This window comes from Anopheles nili, chromosome 2 (genome assembly GCF_943737925.1).
Source record: "Anopheles nili chromosome 2, idAnoNiliSN_F5_01, whole genome shotgun sequence".
In the NCBI taxonomy this organism is placed as follows: domain Eukaryota; kingdom Metazoa; phylum Arthropoda; class Insecta; order Diptera; family Culicidae; genus Anopheles; species Anopheles nili.
Genome location: NC_071291.1, coordinates 11,079,529 through 11,105,731, shown reverse-complemented (window position 1 = coordinate 11,105,731; position 26,203 = coordinate 11,079,529). Strand labels below are relative to the sequence as shown.

The window sequence follows — 26,203 nt, the reverse complement described above, 5'->3', positions numbered from 1 at the left end:
CGATCGGTCAGTACGATTCTCAAAAGCACAAGGGTCGGCTAGCGAATGCGTTGAACAATCGATTTAAAGCACTTCGAAAAGGACGCGTTACTAGGGAGACCTTTCCTAATGGAGCATGTGCGCTGAATTCCGGATGAAGGATAAAGAAGCAGAAGCAAACGAAATCCATCCATCAATAAGCCATCGCTTGGGCATGCATGCTTGGATGCTGCAAAACCCTTCTCCGATCGATAGGAATTCCTGTTTTTTTTGGTGCCTTTACGATGGAATGTAGGTCCGTAGCTAAAATGGTCCCGTATGTCCAGATGTACCTGTGGAATAATTTGATGAATTCTTGATAGCTCGGATGCCAATTCTTTTTGTGAAACATGATGCAACATTCCGAGCATCCTGGTGGCATCCGTCCGGCGAGGAATGCTTTCGATTACTTTACTGCTTTTGAGGCACAATGATGCGAAATGTTAGCCACACGGTGGACGTTGGGGTGGTGTGATGAAAATAAATAAATCATTCGACTTCTCCCTGACCAACCGTCGGAGCCAAAAAGCCAAAGAGCGCTTTCTCTGCCCTGTGTTGGAGCCTGGTACAGGCACGATACGCCCAAAAAAGTTCTAATATGTGCCCGGTTTTTATGGCTAGCGACCCCCGGGGGGGAAATTTTCGATCGGCCAAAGTACCGAGACGATGAAAAGCAGCATTTACGAACGGGATTGAAATGAAGGGCATCCTGCGGCTGCCGCAGCGTCAAGGATATTAATGATAACGTTTATGGGAAAAGTTTTCCATTCCGGCGGACGGAAGCGAGAAGCTGGGATGTGATTTTCGTACGAGTACCTTCCGGAAATCAGCGCGGCTTTCGAGGCAGAGTGAACCAAAGTGGAGCTGGTGTTTCTCCGGTACGATGCAGTTTCAAGTGCCAGTTATCGGTGGGAGCGAATGGAACGCGTCAATCTTAGTTCTACTGCGATGTCCTATCAATTTCCCATAGTCGATTCATTCGATTTGCAGTACCATCAGCACAGCCGGAATGGAATGTAATTTTCGATCCACACCAGTGCGGACATGACCTCCTACCCGGACGATGAATTAGATCGAGAGGTATTCTGAATAATACTTCTCGCTAAGGAAGAACTGCAAGATATCTCAGAAATCACGATAGCTCGTGCTCAACGTGCTTGAATTTTAGTGCCCATCATGGAATCCGTATTCAATGCTGAAACATTCCGTTATGAAATATACAAAGTGTAGAAAAAAATATTCAGAAATTGATTATTAAAACAAAGATTACTATGCAGGGACATGAACTAGTGTGTATAGTCAGAATCCTGGCGGTTCCTGATGGTGTATCAATATTTGAAAAATTAAATTAGTCACATTTTCCTTCAGAGATCAACCAATGAAGCAAAGTCGAAAACAAGAATAAAGAAAAGCACAAAAAAGAAACACCAAAGAACAACGGAAGGTGCGTAGAGCCGTTCGGCAGCAGATCAGCAGTCTTCAGTCCGTATCCTCCAGGGCGGGGCACATCTGTACGATGTCGATGTTTGCCGTAATCAATCAGTATTTGCAAATTCAATAACGCCGCATGAAAATAAGCTGCCTCACTTTCCGGCTGCTCGGAACATGCGTCATCGAGAATGTGTGCTTCTTTTCGGGGCTGCTGGTAGCATGCTGGGTCGAAAAGACTGAAAACCGTACGACCCGAAGCCGGCAGGTGTTTGGCGTGAGCTTTTCCTCTGGCTCTGGCGGTGGAGAAAATGGGGTTTGCTACGAGCGCAAGTGGCAGCCCAATCTGCGTACATGGAAAACAAGGGAAAAAATCCCGGGCACATGTGCGCTGGTAATGATCCATGCATCCGAGAGCCGAAACGCGAGTGCTGGCGAAAGGCAAAAAGGACAAGACGTGCCAGTGCTGTGCAGGCGCTTGCAAATGAGGTTTACTTTGCCGATCCAATTTACCGGCTTCGCCCCGTTTGATGATCGACGTACGCGCTAAACTAATTGCTGACGCTGACGGTGTGGAAAATTCGTGACTTAAATACGCGGCTCGCGCTGGAGGTGGATTATTTTATGGCTCGTTTAGCTGCACCGGATGGCGTCGCTAATGCTGATTGCTAATTTACTTTTGTAAGATAAACAAACGCCCTTTTTATCAACCGAATTTGCTCCTCGCGAACGATGGAGAGGAAATTGTGTTCAGGCTGCTAGAGAACAGACAGAGCTGGGTTGGGCAATTGATTGCTTAACAATTTTTATCCCTCCCAATGGACTCAACATTTTTTTAAATTTTATCAACCCTTCGTAATATGTAAAATTCATATTTATTATTTTTATATTCTGTCGGTGTTAAGTTATGGTATGCCGATAAAATTATACTACCATTTTTCATCGGGGTTGGTATTACACATTTTATGGCATTTTACCAGGATATGCAAAGTAATAAAAAGTGGCGTTATAATTTGTGATTTTTCAAAGTGTTTAGGAGTAGTTAGCATAAATTCTAATATCATAGCCGAATTGAGCTCAATGCTTGAATGTCGAAATTAACAGCGTTTAACGCAAATGAGATAATTAATCTCTAAAGCCATGATGACTGCCCGAGATAATAAATCTAATGATAGCCGCAAAGTATGAAAACGGAAATTAGAAAATGTGAATGTAATAGATGAAGTTTGGCAACTTTTCCTAGGTTCATTGTTTTCCAACAACCAATGTTAAACGGCATCTGGACGTATTTTCTTCCCCCATTTATGCAAAAATGCGCTACCTTCGAGGGGAAACCATGGCATAATGTTAAAAAAGGGTATCCAAGCCGTGAAAGAAACCGGTACCGTCACATTTCATGCTGCGGAAGTTTTATTGTGCCCATTGCTGGCATGGAACTGGATAGCAGAAGTTATTATCATAATTTATCTGGCCAAGCAAACTCGAACCACGCCCCACGCCAACCGCACACTCATCAGGTCCCCCAGCTTTCAGGGGGCTGCTAAAAAGATTATGTTAAAGATTTGGGTTGATTGAATATTCGCAACTTTTTCCATCTCGAAGCAATCGGCTTTCGCAGTTCCGCAGTTTCGTGCCGAGATTGCCGGCAAGGCAGCTTGAAAATCAAGCCGCCCACCAAATGGCGCCTGCTTAAGGCGACGCAATGGCAAAAATCAAGCCCAGACGAAGACAAAAGCATGATCAAAGAGCGTGGTACGGGTTTGTGTGGGATTACCGCCGCGTGGTTCCGTTTCGTCTTGGTTGTCTTACTTCTCCCAAGGTAATCTTACGCCCATTTTCAGCTAGGTGCGCGTAAATACCCATCATCGCTCCCATCTCCAGCCAGGTTTCCCTGCCGCGGTGATGGAAAGTTAATTTTGACTTTCAGCTAATTTTCGCCACTAACGAGACGCTTGTGTTGCGAACAACGGAGGGAGGAGAAAAAAAAACTCGACCAAGAAGATCGCAAGGACAACCAGTGCATGCGGGCCCGGAAGTTGTAAGGGAAAAGCGGAAGTTGCTGTTGCTCGCGTGAGGAGAAAGTTTGCGGGTGGTTGACGGAAACTGCATCCCCCACGGAGCAAACCATCACGTTGATGAGCATCTCAGCGAACGGCTTCACGGTTGTTCGTGACCAATATTGCCGCACTGTGCAAGCCAACTTCAATAAAGCAGTAATTCATCTCGCGTCTCGTGGCTGTGGCTCATCCGTTCCATGCCGTGAAGGGGATCGTAAGGATTTGCGCGCATTTTCTGGGGTTTCAACAAGGGCGCCGATAGGGAAGCGTAGGAGTTGAGTTGGATGATGAAAATTGTGATGATAATTGCACAGAATTCAGTTGTTTGCCAACATAGTTATGAAGGCTGCTGTCGGAGTGCATTATCGCATCGGAGACGGGAACGGCACAAAGAAATGCACTTCCATTATTGCGTGCTAATTACGCCCGTGGGGATACGTTTTTCGTTGAGGTATGAGTGGGATGATTGTGCCAGTTTAATTATATTGCAATTTATGCTAAATCATGCACCAGCCCTTCGCTAGGTCTATCTGTGGGTGTTACAATGCATTATTCATAAAAGTCCATCCAACGATTCCGGAAGGACTAGTTTATTTCGTTCTGCTTTACATAACTAATTTGCTCTTTCTTTCGCGTAAATGTGGAGTAATTAGGGACGAATCCATATCAAATTGCAGTTAATTAGCTTCCTTGAGTGATAGACGTAGTGCATAGACAGGGAAAATCTCTGACAGAAATATGCAGAAAAACCGTCAAATAATTCATCCCTCAAAAATAAATACAACCGATAAATACTCCAGGTGGTGTATAGAAAAACTCTTTTCCATTGATCGCTCTCATAGTCTCATGGCTTCACTGCGTGACAGAAAAAAACTCTCTAAAACTGGTCGCGGTTTTGACCTGCTGGCCGTCTCGCCGTATGCTATCATGACACTTCCCGTTTATAGAGCGCTTTCCCGAGAACTGGGCCGCTAAAATTTACTCCCACTCGTACGACGTACCAACTTTCCCGGGTGAGCTGCATAAATTAGCATAACACATGTACGTAAGTGTCTTCGTTTAGCGCATATTTTCGTATCCCGCACAGTGCGGTACGGAATGGCCGCAGTGTGACTACGGCCGACGATGCGTGGAAATACTCCGGCGCCCGGGGGTTAATGTACCTCGAGCCGATGGTGCTTTCGAGTGGTTTCGCTCTAAAAACCCGCTGCAGTTGCGTTTGTTTGGAAACTGTCTTTGAAAGGGCACGGTAAAAGCAACAGTGCCGGCGTCACACCGACGAGGATAGAGGGCTATAATTGTGTTTCGCCAGTTTCGTGTCTTTGCTGACGCTCCCACCGGGGCACGGTTTCCCGCTACAGGCTCACTGTGGTCTGATCGTTGCCGTCGTTCCTCGATCTACTACGGTGAGTGGCCTTCGGGCGAGTGTAGATGAAGTTTTTCAATGCCTACAAATCATAGCCGATGGCAGTAGCGAATACCCTTGGTGTGCTATCGGCCGTGTTGATGTTGCATCTCTTTTGGCATCTGCAATGAGCCTTCCGGCTCGTGTAGAGGATATTTTTTGGTTCGGAATGAAACTGCAAAAAAACGTACATCCCAAACAAGTGGCTTTGAGTGGTACAAAATACAACTTTTGCACTGGCAAACGAAACTTTGCTCTATTTTTCGCAAGAAGATCTGAGCTCAGGAAATGTATGGTGTTTGTCACTCAGCTGTGGTATTTGTAGTGCTATTGTATTTTCTCACTCTCATGATGCCGGGCGCTTGAAAGCTCATCAAAATAGATCAACCTTCCAAAAGCCTTTGGTTTGGTCTGCAGTTTCCATTATTCACGGAACGGACCCAGTTCAAGGAAAATTCACCCTAAACCCTCATAACGAACGTCCCAAAATAATAATGTACATTCCCACAGCATCCTAACGGCCTCTGCACACGGCAATGATGTATTGTATTTGCACACGGCATACCCCAAAATGACAGACGTGTGACACCATCCTAATCCGACGGACGAAGTGTCAACCGATAACCTTCACGCACCAGCCTCACCACATACGGCGCAAGATTAGCGATGACAAGTTTCGCCCGAATTCCATCCCCCGACAACCCGGACGAGTCCCATCTGCACACACACACACACGGGGGTGTACACGACCCAGAGAAGCTGGCTTACTCGACGATGGTTTTGCGGTAACGGATGGCATTAGTTTTACAATTACGTTCCAACGTCTTCATTTGTCTCCATGAGCTGCCTTGAACCGCACGGGATCCAACCCCAACGATGCGTGAAGGTTTTCGCGAGGATCCTTCACCGGAGACGACCCTGCATCCCTGCCGACCTTCGTGCCCGATCATCATCACCAGCGCCAGCTGGCGTCGCGCGCCAGTGAGGAAGAAAATCAAAGCGAAAATCTCCGCACCGGAATGTACGGAAATGGCCGGGCGGGAGGAAATTAAATTAGGCCGGTTTTCATTTGTTTATGATTTTGGCATATATTTTCATTCAATTTCCTGTCGCTCACGTTCCCGGCGCGCGCCAGGACAAGCGCGTGATGCTATTCGGCGCTGATTTGCATGCGTGCGTGTAAACGCGCGTGTCACTGTGCGTGGAAAGACCGTTCAAAGAAGGATACGAACTAGCGGCACATCTTATTGCCACTTCCGAGAAGTGAAGCGGATGTTTTTCCCGGGTCAGGATTAAATCTCCTTTCGCATTCCTCGGGTGCGATCGGGCGAGTCTGAAGCCCTCCCGACCATATGCTCTCTCGATGCCATGGCGTATGCTTTGGGGTGAGTTTCCCGGGTTAGGTTAGGTGATGGAGTCCCACCAGGCCATCGGCGAGGACGGGATCTAATTTTAATCAAGATTTTAAGCTGAATAATAAATATCTGTCGGGTTGGAGGGCAGATCCTTGCAGAGGAGCATCCATCCCGGCCAAGCGTTCGTCATCCGCGCGTGAGTCCGTCCAGAAGCACGCAAAAACTAATCCGTGACTGACATCCCCGTGGGGAGCAGCGAGAGCCTTTGAGCAGAATTCGGAGGAAAAATCCTTTCACGCAACTGCGACGGCTCTTAACGGAGTGCACGGGTATGAGCGCTTTGCTGGCGATCCTTTCTGTCGGATTGCAGGACAAACGGGGCTCAGTGGATGCTGGGTTTTGGCACGCGCCAGGGGTGCGTTTCAGAAACGGGCAAAACGAAATCCAAACCCTCGTGGAAACAACTGCCCTCGACCTGAAAATGCGATCGAAACGCCGACCTCAAAACCATCGTCACACCGCACGCGTTCGTTTCAGTTGCTTTCTTTGCTCTGTGTGGAATGCTCTCGACTAAGGATTTCAAGGCATCCTTAGACCACACACACACACACACACAACCACCGGCACGGGGGCTCTGTGACACATCCCCTAATTCGAGTGTGTGTTTCTCGATGGCAATCAAGCGTATTTGTGTGGTGTGTTTTCCCTTTTATCGCCATTTTCACTACCGCCTCGTCTTCCATTTGGGGTCGAGCTGTGGGTATGGTTTGCCCCTGCTGCCCTTATCCATTCCCCGTTCCCTCCCTGTTGCACATCCCCCCCCCGCCACCCTGGCCAGCGGGCTAACCCACAAACGTGCCATTTTTGCTGTGACCTGAAACAAAAAGAACGTGACGTGACGTCACGCATGGCGTCTCGAATCGGAAACTCGGCGTAGTTCCGGTCGCCACGCTCTTGCGGACGAGTGTTTGTGTTCCGGTCCTACCGCTGCGCTGGCCCTCCCGGCACCACCCCACCCGGCAGATGGTGGGAGAAAAAGACACATGCGTGACCCCTTCGCTTTAAACCATCGCGTCAATCAAGGGATGCTTTCTTTCTCGCTCCGCTTGATGGCTTCCTTATGTGGCTCCATATGTGCCCCCATTTTGAACTCCCCTTTCTTTGCGGATGCCCAAAACCAACCCGACGAGGTGGGGTGCGCTAAAACCAAACGTATCTGGGTGTCGCCAAAACTTCGAAATGTTCGAATTCGTTTCCAGCTTTGAGAGAGAGGGGTTTGGTGCGATGCAGAAATCGGACGGAATAGGGCGAAGATTGGTGTTGCGTGATGATTTTTACAAATGATTCCAGCCTCGCGCTTCACTCCGACCCTTCGTGAGCATTCGTGAAGGGTTAGCTGGGGACAAGATGGAGCCCACCGGATGGGATTGCCGTACAGGGTGAGGCTCAAGAATAAGAAACTGTACGGCAGAACCAACGCAACGCAAGCATAGCTCCGTCATAGCCGGTACTCGCCGACCCAACCCTGGGATTTGTTTGTTTTTTGGTGTTATTGTAATATTTTCCACCGTGCAGCGGACAACTGGCACACGTTTCTGCCAGTGGCGTTGAACCGGTTTGCGGTGGCATTTACGGTTGCATTCGTGCGTGAAAATATGATTCGCCGTTCTGGTAGATGTGTTTTTTGGACCCTTTTTTCCTCGCGCGAAATATACGCTCGCTTCCGCGCCATTGTTCGCCCAGGGCTGCAGATCAGGCATGGCGGAGTCAAGCAAGGGACGAGCGCCGTGGTGCTGTTCGAAACGAAATGTTTTATTGGATCGCTGACAGGCTCGCCGAGAAGCGTGATTTGGCTGTGGTTCTTATTACGCATGACATTTTGCTTTGTTTCTTTTTTTTTATTATACTTTCCACCCGACGAGATCACGCGCTTCACCCTTCGGTGGGTTTCAATGCCGGAGGAAAGATGACAAAAATCCATCATGCGTGTCACGCTGCATGACAGCAGATCGGCTGCAGCGAGGTAGAAGAAATGTGCCTGCAACAATGGCAATTTTCCGTCCCAAGTAATGGCCATTCCGGTTAGTGGTTTGGAATGATATCGATTTATTCGACTCCACGGAGGCATGACGCGTTATGATTCAGCGGGGAATGCTTTTTTTGTTCTGGGTTTCCCGTTTTATTAGTTCCTGAAAAATGTTCTCCATCGGTAATGAAGTTTTCCAATTGCAATTGATGCACGTTTTATTCTAATCTCAAGTTGGTGCTTTTCAACTTCTCTTTAACATTCTGGTAGGACCAACGTTTCTATGATGGTGGAAATTAGCACGAAAAATAGTTTCTACACATGAAACGAATTTTCCAAAGCAATGTTTATCTTTCGGCTTGTATATTTTGCATTTGAAGCTGATAAAATGTTGCCGTCTGTCCTGAACGTTCATCAGCTTTTGCCGAAGCCGTTGCCCGGACTAGGCACATTACCCGAAAATGTTGCAACTTATTTCGTCAAGATAAACATAGCATGTCGATTCGTTTGCCAGTGAGCACGAATATTTGCGTTGTCATGCTTCGTGGAACTAGTACGCTTGGCTAGAGCTGCACCGAGCGAATGTCACTCGAATGTCGATCGATCTGAAAACCGGTTGCAAATAGAGATGCTGTTATACGTGGCTTTCACAGGTCGCTTCGATATTTTACTATCCACCCAAAGCTATACACTTACTCTCCGCTCAGAAGGTTCGATTGACGTTGTATCAAAATCCTACCTGTCGGGGCATTGTGCAGTGTGCGGTAGAGATGATCAAAATTAATTAACAACAAAATAACATTTGAATTTATTACAATCTAATCCAACTTTAGAGCATATTTGCTTGCGATGCTTTATACAATCACAAAGGCTAATATTTTTAAAATAAATGTATACAATTTGAAGAAAGTAGACAGTTTGTTTAAAACAATTTAGCAGATACGAATATTTTCTATATCCACAAGCCCGCTCAAAAGCTCAAGGCAGAAACTTGTCGTTCTTCTAACACCAGGTCTACAATCCTAACTACTAACTAACCAATCAGTGCACTTACTAATCAGTAATCTCGTCAATTTAATTGCCAGTTTTCCACCTTGAATATTGGCTTATATTGTCTGGGTCTTTCTGGCACATGAACAACAGCATTCTATTTCTTTTCGGCTAGCTGGAAAAGAGGACTACGCGCACACTGGTAATTGTAGGTTAAAAGACAAATGTTTCTTCCGTCATTTTTGGTAATTTGGATAATTGACAGAGCATTTTCGATCGGCAAGCCTGTTACGAATCCCAAGAATTTTGCAACGTAGAGTGGTGCGTTTTTTTCGCTGTTCTTCACTATAATTGATCGCATTACCGGATCGATAAGTGATTCTGGAAAAAAATACAAAGCGCACTGATAACTCAATTACCTTTGAAAAGAAAAACTACACATCTCGTGCACAATATCTTTTTAATTGGTCGTATGGCATCGTCCAAACATAAAGATTTCCAATAAATACTCAGCAGCCAACCAGATTTTCGGCCTATGTATGTTCAGTGAAAATCTTCCAACACAGAGTTTGTAACGGAGATATCTGTTCCAGACTGCCTTATAGTGAGACGAGAGCTGTGGTTTCCATTTCGCGATGTGCAAGTCACTCACACGGCGAGAATTACTGCCCGACCAAGCGTGTGCTCTTTCGGGCAAGAGAACCATACCGACCGGAACCGCAACCGGGAGCCTTAAATAAACAATTCCTCCCACTGCTCCACGGCTTAATTACATGATGCGCTTTGCAATCGATCATGCACGTCAGCATTACGGGTTCGGGCTCAGCAAGTCGTGTGGAAATTCGGTCACCGGTTGCCCATATCGCCTCCGTGGTCGTGGCTTTCCCGTGATGCTCATCGGTGGTTTGGCTGAGGCGATCCGCACGTGACCGGAGCGCATTTCCGCGGTTAATGCAGTACGCGCGGTAAGAAGATAATACTGCCGAGTGGGGTCCAAGAGGTCAAGAAAGTCGACTCGCGAAAACGACGCACGAGCACGAACATGTGCGTGTGGCGTTGGTATAAATTCTTTCCGCTTTTCGCTGCATCTCTCACACTATGCTGTGTGTTGAAGAAACCCCAACCGAATTAGCTCTTTCCAAAGGCCGAAAGACAGTACGCCATGATACCGTTGTGGAAAACTTTTGGACCACAAACCCGCCTTGCGTGGAAATGCGGATTAATTTACGGAGTTTTCACCGCATTTCCATGCATTAGTGATCTGTTTAATTTAACCTTTTTATCCGCGAAATGCAAGCGCAACGGCGTTATGCTGAAGTCGGAAGTCTTCTGTTCCCGAGATATGTACAAGCCAGCCGACTAGTGCAGAAGTTTAATTATTCGCGCCTTTGCCGAACGTCGCGTGTGCCAGTAAAAGCTAGCGCCAATCGCGGAAAATGATGTGCAATTTTTATGCGCTTATCGTGACAAGCGCGTCGCTTTACCTTCGCCTTCGTTCACGGATGAGGAGCGTGGAAAACGGTTTTTCGGAAGTTGGGTCCACGCCGATTGCCGGCGTGACGGAAGTGAGCGCTTCATCACGGCATCGCGACTTTATGGCGTACGTTACGAGCCGGTTCTGGCGCGTTCTCGTTCTGGTGTGCATACGTGTGAAAATGCAATGAAAAATTATGATCACCCCATGGCGGGCTGGGTGCGAGTGAATTTGCTGGCTATTTAGGAGGACTTGGGCGTCTTGCGTCATGCACGGGAAAGCAGAAAGGCCATGTGCAACACGTAATAGAAGAGTGCTGCGCATTCCGCTATATTTTTGCGGGACTGTAGCTAATAAGCATTGTCGTGTGATTTTTTTCATTTATTTCAGCAACATGGTACCGCCATTTCCCGGTGTCGCGTTTTCCTTTAAACGCGACTTCTCTTTAATGTCCGTTTTCCTGGAATACAAACAGAGGCAGAGGCGTATGTAGTCCCATAAAATCGATAGCAATTCACGATAAAAAAACCCCTCACATTCCAAGACCCACACGTCGAGGGGAATGCTCAGGAAAAGCGAAAGGATGTGGACCAAAAACTGGCGCTGCCTGCCAGTGCAATCGGGCATGAAACACACGAGCGACATGTGGCGGTAACGCATGCACGGAACCCACTCGGAATAGGTCAGCTGCTAATGGTGCCCAAGAAAACGACCATAAAGCGAAACTTGCTGAACGGAGCAATATTCGGGCGCCCTCTGTCGGACGCCAGACAGGACGCTGGATTCTACGCGAGTGGCAGCCTGGAGTCGAATTGGTCGAACGAAAATGGCCACGGTTCATCAATAGCCTGAGCGGCGAGTGCGTTCGAGTCATGGAGCAACACATATCTGAAGGGTGGGTAGCCAACATTTTCCACATTTCCGCACGGCTTCCGGACGGGCCGGTTTAGGGGAAAAACGTAGGGGCTTAATGGTGAATATGCTCACGACCGGACACTTTCACACACCCACGACGCGCGCTAAGGACACCCGAAGGGCACCCGCATCGGTGTCCAGATGCGCCGATAAGGCACCGAGAGGCCCTTATCACAGCTTTCATAGCTCATAAAATTTTATTTCTTATCATCACACGCTGGACCGCGACCGGGAGCGTTTCGTTTCCTTGGCATCCTTGGTTGGGAAGCCAGCGGGCTGCGCCCCATTGCATAGCCAACGGTCGTTGGGCAGTTTGCTGACCATTTACCGACGCGTTTGTGTGCGGCCCAGGCTAGGTGGACGTATTTGCGAGCGGTCAGCATAAAACGCTTTACGCACTGCTGGCCAACGGCGCTGCTCGTCCGAGCGAACCGGTGTTAGCTCACTCGATGGACTCGACGCCATCGTCGACTTTTGAGGGCGCTTGACTCAGCTGAAATCGAAGAAACGGGCATCCAGAGTGTGGTACGAGGCACCACACCGTAATGAGAATACATTTTTTTATGAATTATACTCTACGAATTTACCGAACATTAAATTGTTTAACTTTTCGTATGATATTTGGATCAGCTCCATAACATAACAAGGACACGGAACGATTGAAACTCCCGAAGGGAGACTATTTAATAAATGGCTTATAATTGCAAAACTTCTTGCCAATAAGCGTGTCTGTCGTTAGTCGAGCCTTAGCTTAGTGTATGGGCCTATGTTTGTCTCATAACCGTTCACTTCTAACTGCCACTCGGTGGCAGATATTAATATGCAAAACTAATGGGACTTTAATGTTCCGTTGGGAAAAGAAAACACACACACAAAAAGCACAAATAAAACGTCGTCGCATCTGGGCCAACACATTTGCTGCCAAGTGTAAAAAAGTAGGAAGGGAGTGGAGAAAATAAAAAGAACTGAACAAAATCGATGCCACAGAACCCCTGGCGCATCCGTTAGATGCATTCCATCGCCTCGCGCTTCGATAATCCGCTGCCATCGGGCGCCAAACAATGGAAAATAAAATCTTCCACCCGAACAATAGCAGCTCTCTTGTGCAGCGGGTTCTATTTCTCCACCCTGACTTTTCTGGCCTGCTACCCGGTACAGAAGCTTGGTACTCGATGTCTCCACTCGCAAAGCCCCAAGTGGGAGTTTGCAACCGGTTCACGATTCGGTAAAATATAATAATAGCTAGAGGCGAGGAGTTCCAAATCAAATTCCAATCAATCGGCAAGTGTGTTCCTTTTCCTCGACGTCTTTCCGCGGCATCTTACTGTTTTTTAAGTTGCTTTTGATCAGTTCGTCATTATGAACGAGGTAATAAAACGAGAGGCAAAAAAAAAGCATCCTCCTCTTCAATTTCGCCCTTTTGCCAGCGCAAGGCGACAAATTGAAAGCAGCCAGTTCGATTGCGCAGTCGCACTTTGAAGTTGGCTAACGATTTTCAAATAATAACCCACCCAATGGGTATCTTGCTGGCGACTTTGGAGACGTACTTTCCATTCAACGTACCGAGTCCGGGTGTATTCTGGGGCACAGTTTGTGTGTCTGTGTGTGTATGCGCGGCATTCTGGCACGACTAATCTTGCCATTCCCATTCGCCGCACGCCCGGTACGGCTGCGAGGCGCAGAGACTCGTAATTAAATATTCATTTTTTCCGATCCCTCCCAGCCCATTGACCGGGCAGCGGGCATATCATTCTTTTCTTTTCTGCTGATCACAACACGGAGGAAGTTTCTTTTTCGTGCGGGATTTTGTTGCTTTTTTTCCCATAATGCCAACTTCCGCTGCGTTCACTGAAAGTGCTCGCGTATGCGCTTGGCGTACTTGGGCCGATTGAGAGTGTGACTTTATACCACGGGTTAGTCATCGATTCTTTTTTCATTCATAGCTCGCATATGCGACTAGAAGGAGCGTCATTTGTGCGTGAAGTTTTGGAATATACAATCAGTTGGTGGCACAAAAGTGTGCAGATAGATTATTGTTAAAACATAAGGACACAATCGGTGTGATTGCGAATAATCATATTATCATTTGCAGCCTAATGTGATTGATTGTGATTGATTAAAAATTTTCCATCATTCCCCTATTGTGAGACGTAGCCAAAAAAGTAGCAAAACTTGCGTCCATCACTGTGAGCAGCCCGCGTTCGATAGCATCCAACGGAACGAACGAATGGGCACGAACGCACAGCCAAATAGCATTCCTCGCACATAGGAAAACAATTGTTTGCCGACGTCGTCCTCCGCAGACCCGTTTGCGTTTGATAGAAGCAGCCCGTTACATCGAACCGAGGTTGAAATTGAAACGCGGGAAAAAATACACACACACACAAATGCCGGCAACGACTCCTCCACAACACTCGGGGGAAATATGCAAGGCAGCAGAAGCATCACTCGCGCTAGCCGCGTTTGCCTTTGCCTGAATCATGTCGCACGCGAAACCAGACATCCGCGGGACTCCGACGAATCGGCACGCCGGACGAATGAACGAGCTCGATTGAATGTTTGGCCGGCCGAGAAGACGGATTGCTTATTCAAATGAGATGGCTAATTGAATTTTTATGATTCTCCACCGCCAACGTGCTTGCTCGCCGAGCAGACCGCGAGCTTTCACGTGCGTTCTTTTGGCTGCTATTTGTTCGAGCTGCCTTTTAGACGAACGGACAGCCAGCTGCAATGCACCAGTGTCGTGCGTTGCTGTTTAGAAACTCTTTTATGTTTTTTTTTCTCTCCCTACCACGCAGCGAGCGTGAAAAGCATACACCACACCCACGCACGGGTCTCCGCTTTGTGAGGGTGGACCAATTTTCAGCTATCCATCGGTGCGACGTGCGATGGTAAGTGATTTTACGATTTTACGATGCAAGCTGGCCTACAAACGAGACGAAGCGGTCCGCTGGGTTGGGCTGAAGGCGGTTGCGTGCTGCAGGCGTGTTTCATTAGCACCTTTCATATGGTTGAGAGTGGCTTCGAGATCGCACCGAATGGTGCGTCATCCTGAGCTGCCGGGTGCGGTTTCGATGCAAGCACTCGAGCGCCCTTGCGCTTGTGGAGGCTTATGCTTGAGCCGTCGTGCATTGATCTCGAAAACCGAAACCATACTCGGTTGGTATGAAGCGATGCGGTTGGTTCTAAGAAGCTTCATAATTCCATGAAGCACTTTCAAAAGAGCAAGCATTACTAATTTATCGAGGAATGAATAGCGAGAACTCGGATTAAAGTGATCATAAGTGATTAAGTCGGTGAATGACAAATTGGAGCTGCAAATTGACGATACAGTGTTGAGAAAGCCCTCAACTCGGAGATACATCAAGTGTAAAGGCATCGAGCGTGTTTTCTTATGATTTATGCAGAAGCTTCACATCTGTACACCACAGGAACCGGCCTCTAAAGGAACGTTTCGAATTTACTTTCCGGAATATGCAGAACACATGTAAGCTCGCTCAGGATCAATCAGACCGTCATATATCGACAGACCGAATCCATTCCACAGAAATCTTCATGGTAGAAACGGTCAAAATAGCTCAAGCTAAACGAACAAACGACACAACAGCCATCACGTTTCATCGCTCAGAAAAGGATCGGCTTCCCTTTTGTGAGTGTCACTCTCAAATTTCATCCTCTTTGGCACACCGGAAGGATGCTGCAAAACGGAACGCGACACCCCCTTTTCCACGGCAGATCCGCCACGAAAAGGTCAACCGGGTAATAAAACTTTCGCTAGAAATTTCTCACCACCACGTCCCAACGGCCATTGCCGGTCGGTATTTTCCGGGTTCCGGTAATTGCTAGGTAAGCATTCATTCCCTTTTTTTGATGCGTTTTTCCTCCTTTATCCACAGCCTGGTGGTTTATTTTTGTCTGGCTTACAAATTCCACCCATTTCCGCTCGAGTATCCTGTTCCTTGTTTAAGATGCACGTTTGTTTCTCGCTTTCTTAAGGCTCACAAGCTTTTAAAGCTGGCGAAGAAAGCGTGAAGCAAATCATAAAAAAAGGACAACCAGTGTATGACAAAATATCCCCCGTGCCCCTTTTCACTTCAGGCGCGGTGTGGCGAAGTGAACGCGAGGGACAAGCGCATGATTGAAGCCATTATCTTCATCGTTGTGTCCTTTGACTTGAGCTGCTCAACCCACGGTCGACGAATCCGACGAATTGGCATGTGCCCACCGGAAGCACAGGCTGCCGGATCACCACGGGAGCAGCCCGGAAGTGGCGCAAAGTAGATAACGAACGAGTGCAGATAATACAAATCTGCGGGAAGAGGACAATTTGGGACTGAGCAAGTAAACAAGTGGGAGGGCAGAGTAAAAAAAAAAGAAGGCAAAAACAAACCGTAAAAAGCAAGCAAGCGGTAACCCACGGAAGGAAGAACTTTTTCTTCTGAAGCCGGATCATTTTTATTCGCTTCGCTCTCCAGCGGCCGAGGCCCGGTGCCACTGCGCCAGCATAAAGCATAAAGTGGCAGCATGGTGGAACGATTGCTCCCCAATGCCACGGCGTTCTCGCACCGGCGAAAGGCACAAGATGTGCTCTGTGTGGGCGAGGGTTTTCCACGGGTGGCGCTTTTCTATGGTGCGGGATGCCGTTGCCGGTGGCCAACTGAACCGCGACCGACCGACCGTCGTTGTGTGGGTATTTGTGCCTTTCCCTTCAAGCTTTCTCTCTCACACACTGTGTTTTGTTTTCGTCATCACTCGATGACGTAGAGAGGGCAGAAGCTGTGAATGATTTTATGAATAAATACATTATTAAATCATTTGCCCTATTCACACAGCCACGCTTGGGCGATCATGTATCCGTGCTACTCGGTTTTGGTGCAGCATTGCGGCTTTTCCCGGCCAAGGTAGGGATGATGGGGATGAAAGAAAAAAGCCGGCCCATTTGCCGTCGTACGTACAGCACTGCCGCTTCCGGCTGATGAATCGATGGAATTTTTCTTCCAATCTCTGGCATTAGGGTCAGATTGGGGGACACGTCGCAGCAAATGTCTCAATTATGTTGCCAGAATATTACATTCTAAGCCCCGAGGTCGTATTTCACGCAAATGTGTGTTTGTGTTTGCGTGATTTATTTTTCATCATTTTTATTTTCTTGCCAAAATCACAAATGTCATTATGCAATAAGATCTCCCAAATCAAATAGTGAAAAAGTATTGCGTAGTTCACGTGCGCGTTTCACCTAAGATGTCGCACGAATATTCAAAAAATCAGAACCAGATGTTAGTGCTGAAGAAAAGAAGTATGTTGCATTCAAAGTCATATCTAAGATTCTATTGATTACTAATTGATATAGGAATGAATTTCTTAGTAAACTATCTCACCTTTTATTGTGAAATAATCATACCGTAAGTAACAAGGTAGTAAAGCAAAGATTCCTAACGAAATCTAATCCCACCTTCTGGTAATAGAAATTCAAATACAAGCAATCTAAAAACTTTTAACCTTTAAACATCACAAACAAGAGGAAATTATTGAGAACGTAGTGGCCTTCTCGGGCCGTGCAAACGCTGCAGCTAAAATGCAACCTCAAAACTCCATGCGAACAAATTTTCCCTCCAACGATTGCATGGCTCAACGTTTAATACAACATAATTTTTCCATCGCCTGCCATCCGGCACCCTTCATTAACCACTATTTGTAATTGGCGAACACCACGTCAACCCCACGCTCGAAAGCGGACGCCTATAGAACGCGTTCCATCCTGACAGCCAATCTCAGCCAGGATACGCCTGTCGTCGTTTCCGAAGCCTGTTATTTGTTTTAACGATTTCCTTGCCCAACGTTGGCTCCCGGGAGACCACCGGTTGTGGTGGAAATGGGTACTTATTGAATTCAATATTCTAATTAACTCCGCACAACAAGCCCTAACTGGTGTTTACCCGATCTCAATCCCGCTCGGGAGAACATACGAGGCACTTCCGGGGGTTCCGTGCCACTCGGTGGTTGGACAAGCTGCGAGTTTGGCAGCCCAATAGGCTCGCTCGTTGGAGCTTTCCTTCCGTCCGTTTTTTAAGCACCGTTGCAGGTAAATCGGGGAAATTGGCAGTGCAGCACAATCGATGCCGGATTACATTGGCCAGCCCTTAACGATACAGTTGGATCATTAGTAATAAGGATGCCTGGATCTGGAAGGAGACATTTCTACTATGTTGTAGTTGTTATGCGTTATTGAATATTTCCATAAAAAGATTGCAAAACTACACATAGTTTAAGTAACGTAACATAATAGTTCCGTTAAAAATTAACCACTGCAACTACACTTGAACAAACTATTTTCCCATCACTGTAAGCTCAGACGGACGCGTGTAAAATTACTCTGCACCATTGACGATGAAATTTTCTGCACCTTCCCACCACCAACTCCACCATTAATCAACATAATGAACTAGCAATCAACCAGCTGCTCGGGCACCTTCACCCACTGCCTGCCACCTGTCTGCTCCCTGAAGGACGAATTTTCCGCGAGTTTTTCGACAGCTTTGGCCAAGGTGCACCAACGTAGGAAGCCAATGCAATCGCGCACGGAAGAATGCACCGAGGGTAAGCATTTTCCCGTCGAATTTGGAGCGGCTTCACCTCCACCGGAAGGCGATCGAGTGAGCCTGTCGCGACTCACCGCCCTGAACGGGCCTGAACGGGGCTGATGGGTGAGAAAAAGTTTTTCGACTGGCCGTAAATTACTACCCCTTTTTCGAGCGGTGGGACCGTGAGACGAGTAGCGCGCTTAACTGCACCGGAAGCAACCCCTGTTAGCGACGGTAGACGTCCCGTCGACGTTGGAAGCCGCTTTCAGGACAGGAAATTGGGCAGCACGAAAAGCGCACCACCGCTGCCAACTTCGCACCACATTGCACATGCACCTTCCGGCATCCGAGGGTTCCGATATCCTTCCGAAGGGGCGTCCTAGCCTGCCCGTCGTGCCCGGCTCGGTTGTCGTGTCGATTATCGTGCTTAGACCCGTTGTTTATGCAAATGAGGGTGCACCGCTTTGAATTTTGTTGCGGAGCTCATGCTTTTCTTTGTTGGTGAAGGTTGGTCGGAAAACGGCTTTCAGTGGCTTTTCTCCCCAGTGAAGAAGTTGCCTGCGCATGGCACAAATTCAGCACCGCGTGCTTCGCGCCCATGAAATAAATACTGTGATGGCACTTTGTCAGCGAAATCGCGACCAAACGGAGCTCTTTCGCAGCCAAGACCCTTTCTAGGAACAACGTTAGGCTTCCTGGCGTTCCAGCAAAGCATATGGCATCCAAATAGATGGCGGAATGGCTAACCTTCTCGGATTCAGCGATACCAACAACACGATAAAAATAAGCGAATGAATTAAATCCAACCGTTTCCGAGTTCGCTCAACACCCACATACCTTTGGGACATGTCCTAGGAGCGGGAGTTTCCTTCAAACCAAACTCCTCTACGTAAACTTTTCGATTTGCTGCTCAATAATGCGTTAACCGGAATGCTACAGGCCAGCGGAATTTGGCGTCTGGCAATGATAAAAAAAAACGCTGAAGAAACCCTCCCACCCTCAAAAAGGACCAACATATGCTGGGACGACGGCAGGGTCACATGTCCGCTGGTAGCATGTTTCCGCCGGTTCCCGGAAGCCGCACAAGTCAGCACCTTCGCTCACGTAACCCCGATGGCAGCGAACTGTCCAAACTTGTTCCGGCTTCACTCGACGTGGTGCTGCAAAATCAAAATGAACATTATCTCTAACTTTTTCTCCCAAAAGCTCGCACATCTCGGGGGAGCTGGTGGGCGGCTGGTTCTTCGGCCATCCTTCCACTAGCGCTTTCGGCTTCTGGTGGGTGCTTCCTCGGAAACATTCCACCACGGCCGGTATTCAGAAGTTGATTTCTTGCCATCCAACACGCGTGTGTGTGTGTGAGTATGGGGGCAAGCATTAAGCTGTCGAAAAGAAGCTGAGCACGTCGCTCGGCTGGGAGTAACTTTGGCCGGCGTGTTTTCACTTGGGAGGTGCGTAAACTTTTGCTCCACCTGCCAGCCATGGTGGCCCTGTTCATCCGAACACTATCTACGTGAGGATTCTTCCACTCCCGGGGCAGGATATGCGGGAGACTTATCGCTGGCCTGGAACGCGGGACCCAACTGTATGGAACACTCACTCCTTCACGGTGGTCACGGGAAAAAGCAGCAGTCACAAAAAGAGAACCGAGCGGAACCACATGAGACGCGACCTCGGAAAAAAGGGGGCATCGGCGGATACACTTAACTTTCGGCCGCACGCTTCGGCAAGTTTCGCATGAAAAATGGAAAACTCCCCGAAACCCAATGCATGCCTCAACGCCGTCGAAAGGTCGTCGATCGGGTGCGGGGTGCGGGTGGAAAGCCACAGAGGGAAGGGGGGCAGTACCGAAAAGTTGAACTCCACTCCGGTGTATGATAATTAGAAAACTTGCCGCAGTTATCTGCCGGGTGACGACTTAAAGTTTTTCTCTTTTTTTCCGCACGTCCGCACTCACAACTCCCTCTGTATCCAAAGATCCCTTTTTTGAGGGTGTGGTTTTTTTTTTCACTCAATCCTTTTCATTTTCTTTGACTTTTTTTTTTTTGGGTGGCAGAAGACCATTTTGGGGCACTTCCTACTGCAAGACGCGTTTCGCCATTCCACGTGCACTCGTTTTGATACACAAATGCACTAAGTTATGCAAACGAGCTAATCCAGATCCGTGATTGCCCTTTCTCTTTCATTCTGGGCAAGGCGCGTTCTGTCTCTCTCTCTCTCGCATCAGGTAACGGACGATTCGTCCCAGTGTCACATAGGTCCTCAAAGGACGACCCCGGAGATGGCAGAGCGCCACCAACTTTTGTACTGTTTCGTTTCGTGTTTCGGTGCTCCCGGTGGATTCTCGTTTCCTTCCTTCGCTTTCTCCTTGGCTCGGGATGCTGCATCTTCGGTGGGATCCGAAAGTGACATCATCATCGTAAAATGAACTCCACATATACACGGCCATACTCGTGCTCCAGTGGCAGTGATTGCCATTCCAAGGCTAACCGCAATCCTTACCGGCAGGGTTTCAGGATCGGGCTTGGGTGGGTAAAGAAATTTTCCGACCCAGACACGATGCCCAGCGATGCCCAACTCAAGCTCTGTCATTTACAATCACGTCCGGGAAAGTTTTCCTCCCGTCGAATTATGCTAATCCTATAAATCGGAGAGCGCCCCCAAGGAGTGAGTGCGGGTTTGTATGTGCGTGATGTTCGCAACACCTAGCCCCTGTTGGGGTTTCTTCGTCAGCGCCTTTCATTCGGGTGACGTTTTGCCTTGTGTAGTGTTCCACATTCCGGTACTAATCTATTAGCAAATGAGTGGCAATTCTCCGTATGCCGGTACGTTCGACCCAGCAATATCATGCTCCGATTATGTTGTCAATTCTTGTGGCATGTTATGTCACGAAACGCGTCACGTGCCAAATCACCAAGAATAGAATGATTATTTCTTGTGATACAGTTATGTCCGTGCCTTTTCGTAAAGGTGTCATTTCGACAAAGTATTTATGGATTATATCAGTATAAGCGACTACATCTTTGTCGTCTCGCAGTTGTATATAATGAATAAACGAACGTTTACAGAGCACTAGATGCAGCATATTATGCTATTCAACAGCTTTTAAATGTTACATCGTGGATATTCGCATGAATCGAACACGATCAATAGCGATCGCTTCATCGATTAGCATGGGTGTGTAAGACATAATTTAAAAAATCTAAGTCGTACGCATAATTCAAAACCACTGTAAATTGCTGCTTTTTCTACTATCACATCGATAGCAGCCGTGGTAACCATCAAAACGTGCCGTAAATGATGGGCATGTTCTGTCAAAACGCGCTCCGATTGTGTGTTTAGGAGCGGTTCTACAACTTGTGAAGCGCACTAATGCAAACGATAAACAAGGCAGCTTCAGCGACCGGCACGAAGCAAACATCGCTGACGGGATGCATCCTAACAATGCCATCATGGACACGTGCATGGTTCATCTCGTACCGTGTGACCATTTCGGCACCAAGCCAAAGGATAACACCGCCACCGGTAGTGAAAGGAAAAAAGGAAGCTCGAAACGGCACGGATTGGCAGTGATGGGTAGCAGAGATTTTTGCTGCCTTTCCATTGGTTGATAGCACCGACCGGAAGGCTCGTCCGTACCGAAAAAGGAGAATCTCAACATGCCAATCGCCACAACGGCCACCGTCCGTTACTACGTTACGTTCGGGCAGGAAAATCTCATCCAACCCATCGGCAGCACACAAACCGACGCAGGGTTGCGGAAAGTTGCCAAAGGAGCACGGGAATAAAGCCATCCGTGCCTGCCACACCGGTCGGGCGATCGCGTGAGCCCACTGGACGCTGGTTTTGTTGGGCCATTCCCAAAACCCCAAAGATAAACAATGGTCATGATTCGTGCGAATGAGACTGGGATCGGGCGGCCTCGGGTTCAAAGTGCGAAGCGATGATGATGGATAATATGCCGCCGGGATGGAGCAAGGCTGACGAGTGCCTGGCACAGAGGTTTTCCCGGCAAAACCCTTCTAACCACATCGGACACCGCGATCCGTGTGCGATTATTGAGGGATTTTCCCAGACCCTGCCCAGACCGAGCTGTCTTATCTTCGCATTTTGGACGGCGGATACACGAAACCGAGATACATTTCCTGCCCTGCCCGGTGGCTACGACGAGATGCATCGGCGCCGAGTGTGGTTGGTTGGATCGAAAAAACAACACCCCAAAATGCTGAAAAAAAGCACACTACATTCCTTCACCTCCCGATGGTAGCAGTTTTGCAAACATCTAATACACCACCGGCCGTTGGAGGATGTGCAACGGTTTGAACGGGTTGAACGGGAAAACTTCTCGTCCGGGTACGGTGGGAATGTTTTTCCTACCCCTCGTTATTGTCCTTTTTCTTGTTCCAACCACAAAGCATCCCGCCAGCAAAGTGCCACGCACAGTACAAAAATCCACCCGAACAGCTTCTGGGTTTCATCCTGCTCCGATGCCTCCATAAATCTCGACCATCCTCCGGGCGATGGTCGAGTTGGCCGAAACCATCCTGCCGGGAACGTGGGTTGCCATGGAGACCATGAAGCACCGGCGAAGATAAGTGGTCATGGGACTGGGCAAATAAAAGAAGCCTGCTTTGCGAGCTTATGCTGTTCGGTGTGGGTTCTGGGCCCCCGAGCAAGATCTACGCTCACCGCAAGTAGATAATAAATAGTGAATTCCCTGCCCTGCGACCCAACGTGCCTGCTCTGGCACGTTGCGAATCAGGAGTGAACCCGATCCGTGATGGTAACGGGCACCGGTTGCTAAAGTGTCCATCCAACATGACCGCTTGCTCGACGTTGATGTTGTCGGCTGGAGTGACATCAAATTTTCAATTGTTTCCGATTAACAACTACGAACACCACAGAACCAAGCCCAGTGGTGGTGTTTTGCGCTCGAAGCGACTGTTGAATGAGGTTTTCCCGGTGGTGACCGGTCTGCGTTGGGAGGGAAAGATCTGTGCCTTTTTTTATGACCCATATGCCCCACCAAGCCGTAGGTTGCCCTGCGAGACCCCAAATGGGCGATAAAACTTTAAACAGAGCCTGCTCGAACCACTCGCTGGCCAGTGGAGCGCGTTACAGCGTGTTGGACATTAGAGGGCGCCCACAAAGTTGGCCTTTTAACACCCGACGACAATGTTTGTTTCGAGCAGTTTTTAATTGAAAAACTTACAGATAATACCCTCCCGTAGCACAGCATTATTCGGCCCAGTTTGCTGGTGGGAGAGCACCCGGGTAGTTACACGCGTGTGTATAGAAATCATTTTTATGACTTTCTTTCTCGGCAAGCTGCTAAAAGACCACCGGAACCCCTGCAGAGCTCACACGTGGAAGGAGACGTCAGTTTTCGGATTATATCTGCTCGACTGGCTCGGAATGGTGTCCGTGCCAGTTCGGGGGAGACTATTTCACCCGGGTAGTACCACCGTATGGCCGTTCGAGGACATCCGAAAGGTTCATCCGCTTAGGGCGACTCCCGGGCGACTACTCGGATCCGGATCTAAGCCGCTCCCGTCGAAGCCCTCGAGCGCCGGTCAGCCGGTGACCCATAAAAGCGGTATTTGGGGCGAATAATTACCGGCCACCGGCGATCCGGACGGTCTGTGGCACCTGTCGTGGGATGGAGTTTATTGCCCGGGAAGCCGTAGAACCGTAACCAGGAAAACCCGTGCGATCCGCCATCTAGAGCGAAGAGAGCGCGATCTATTGCAGGGGTAACGATCGACCCGGCGGTAAACTCAATTTGGTGTAAAAATTACACCCAACCCGGACGGGTCGATAATAATCATCAAAGAAAAGGATATGCTTCCGACCCACGTGACATTCCATTCGCTGTGGCTCACTAGCGCGTGGTACTATCGGTTTGCCGATTTGTTCGGTGAAGTGGAAAAAAACGAGCACGAAAAAAAGGGGCCACAGAGATGGGCGAGTTAATTTAAGTGTAATATTTATGCCCGTAAACGTTCCAAACGGTGAGAACGGCAAGGCACCAGTTATACGCTAGTTGCTTTCGGTGTCCTTCGAGAGAAAATGCTCTACATGTAACGACCGCCGGATTAACGTATGTGTTGTGTATGTTGGAGGCGACTGGGCGTAGTAGCGGATAGGAATAGGCGAAGTGCAGTGAATGAGCGAGTTTCTTAGCACTACAGTTAAAGCAATCATCTAACAGCGGGTTGTGTATTAATACATCGAGCTCACTAATCGAGCATCATGAAGGTCGATCGACTCACTATTGATTAGTACACAGAAAAGGTTCACAAAAACGGAGGCGATAGCTATTAGAGGTGCTTGGAACACAGTACTAGATTAAGCTATTTTAAGTCTGGAAATATTATGTAGTTATTTATAGAATATCGAAACTTTCAGCAAGCACATCTATTCATTTCTACTTCCGTTCCAGGAATTTAAATTCAATCAAAATAATCGTAACTGAAACACGGTTCATTTATTTGCTCAAACATGAACGCAAGCAATGCTTTACTGCCGCTCTATTTGGTGAAGTACCTTTTATCAAACTCGTTGTTGTGCCCAGAAAGCACTCCAACAAATGTTTCCTCCTGGCAATTACGATTGATTGTACCCTACGTGTAGACGAAACAAAATATCCTTACAATGCATTGTAATGCTCATAAAATGAGAAAATGTTTCCGACTTGATGCACATTTCCATTTACAATGATCAACGTGCATCGGCAAGCATTCCGAAGCCAGTAAACGGAATTTTCTATTCCTCATCCGAACCGTCACCATGTGCATCCGTCTGATGACACAATATCCTGCCAGCATCAAAGGGCACCGTACGCATAATAACAATAATTTGATACCAATCACTTTGCACAATAACGTCGAGCCAGAAACAAATAAAAGCATACGCACACAAACTGTGGATGTTTGGTCTTGGGATTGATTGATCCTGCCCTTGTTAGTACATGCGACTAAATGAGACAATCAACTGAAGGCACTTTACGTTCTTTCGCCTGGCAGCGCATCGAGATTTGCTTCGAGTTCGAACTCACTCGATGCCCAGGACGAATGATCCTGCCCGTGGTAAGCCGCTCGTTCCAGCCGCACGTTGGCAGACGTTGTATCCTTTCCGTTCAGTTCCCAACACATGTTAAGTGCCCGTCAGCTTGATGTCGGATGTTTTCCTTTACCACCACCTTTCCCATTGCCGAGAAGGGGGCATAAAATCTCACCCCCAAATCTCACACCCCTTTGCTCACTGCTCAGCCGAAGGGAGTGGGCGCATAAATTAATGTGATTTTATGTTGCCTTACCTTTCACGTAGATGGCTGATATAATTAGAACAATTAATTTCCAATAATCCATTTTACGGGCCGTGCGTCGTACGTTACGGCTGCTGCGTGGCTGCTCGATGCCGCTCGGTCTCGGGAAACGTCCTGCTAGACAGGGTTGCTTCCGATGGGGCGTACGGGGTGTGGTTGCTCACCCGAGGGATGCTCTCTCTCTCTCTCTCACTCTCTCTCTCGTCCCTATCCCTGCGGACAGCGTGTTTATCGTGCTCGAGATGGGGTCGGTTTTTGCACGGTGCCCTCCACGATGCCCTCCCTCGAAACTATCCGCTGGCGATCCAGCACCCAGCACTACATTACACCGTGCGAATACACGCACTTGCACACACACACACGCACACACGGGGATTTACTTCAACAAGGCTCAATCACTAACCGCACACGTGGACGCACACACTCCGTCGTTGATCGTACACTATCCTGTAAAACGCATGTCACTGCACGAACGAGCAGCTTGAGCGGGAGAAAAAAAAAGGGCAAACGAATTACGACTCCATTACTGCTGGCACGACGCGGAATCATCTCGCAACTGGGTTGACAGGTGGGAATTTTCTGCGCCTGCTTCGACCAACATTTCCGCGAAGGGTGAAATCGGTAAAC

At 48.1% G+C, this 26,203-nt stretch overlaps 1 protein-coding gene across 1 annotated transcript in view; it reads right to left on the bottom strand.

Annotated features, from left to right (window-relative positions):
- LOC128721020 (uncharacterized) overlaps positions 1-25,619 on the bottom strand; it is an 85,437-nt gene extending 59,818 nt beyond the window's left edge. Inside the window, exon 1 of the mRNA XM_053814723.1 lies at positions 25,568-25,619. Coding sequence (XP_053670698.1) covers positions 25,568-25,619 — 52 coding nt within the window. The remainder of the gene's footprint in view (positions 1-25,567) is intronic.
- Positions 25,620-26,203: the final 584 nt, after the last annotated feature.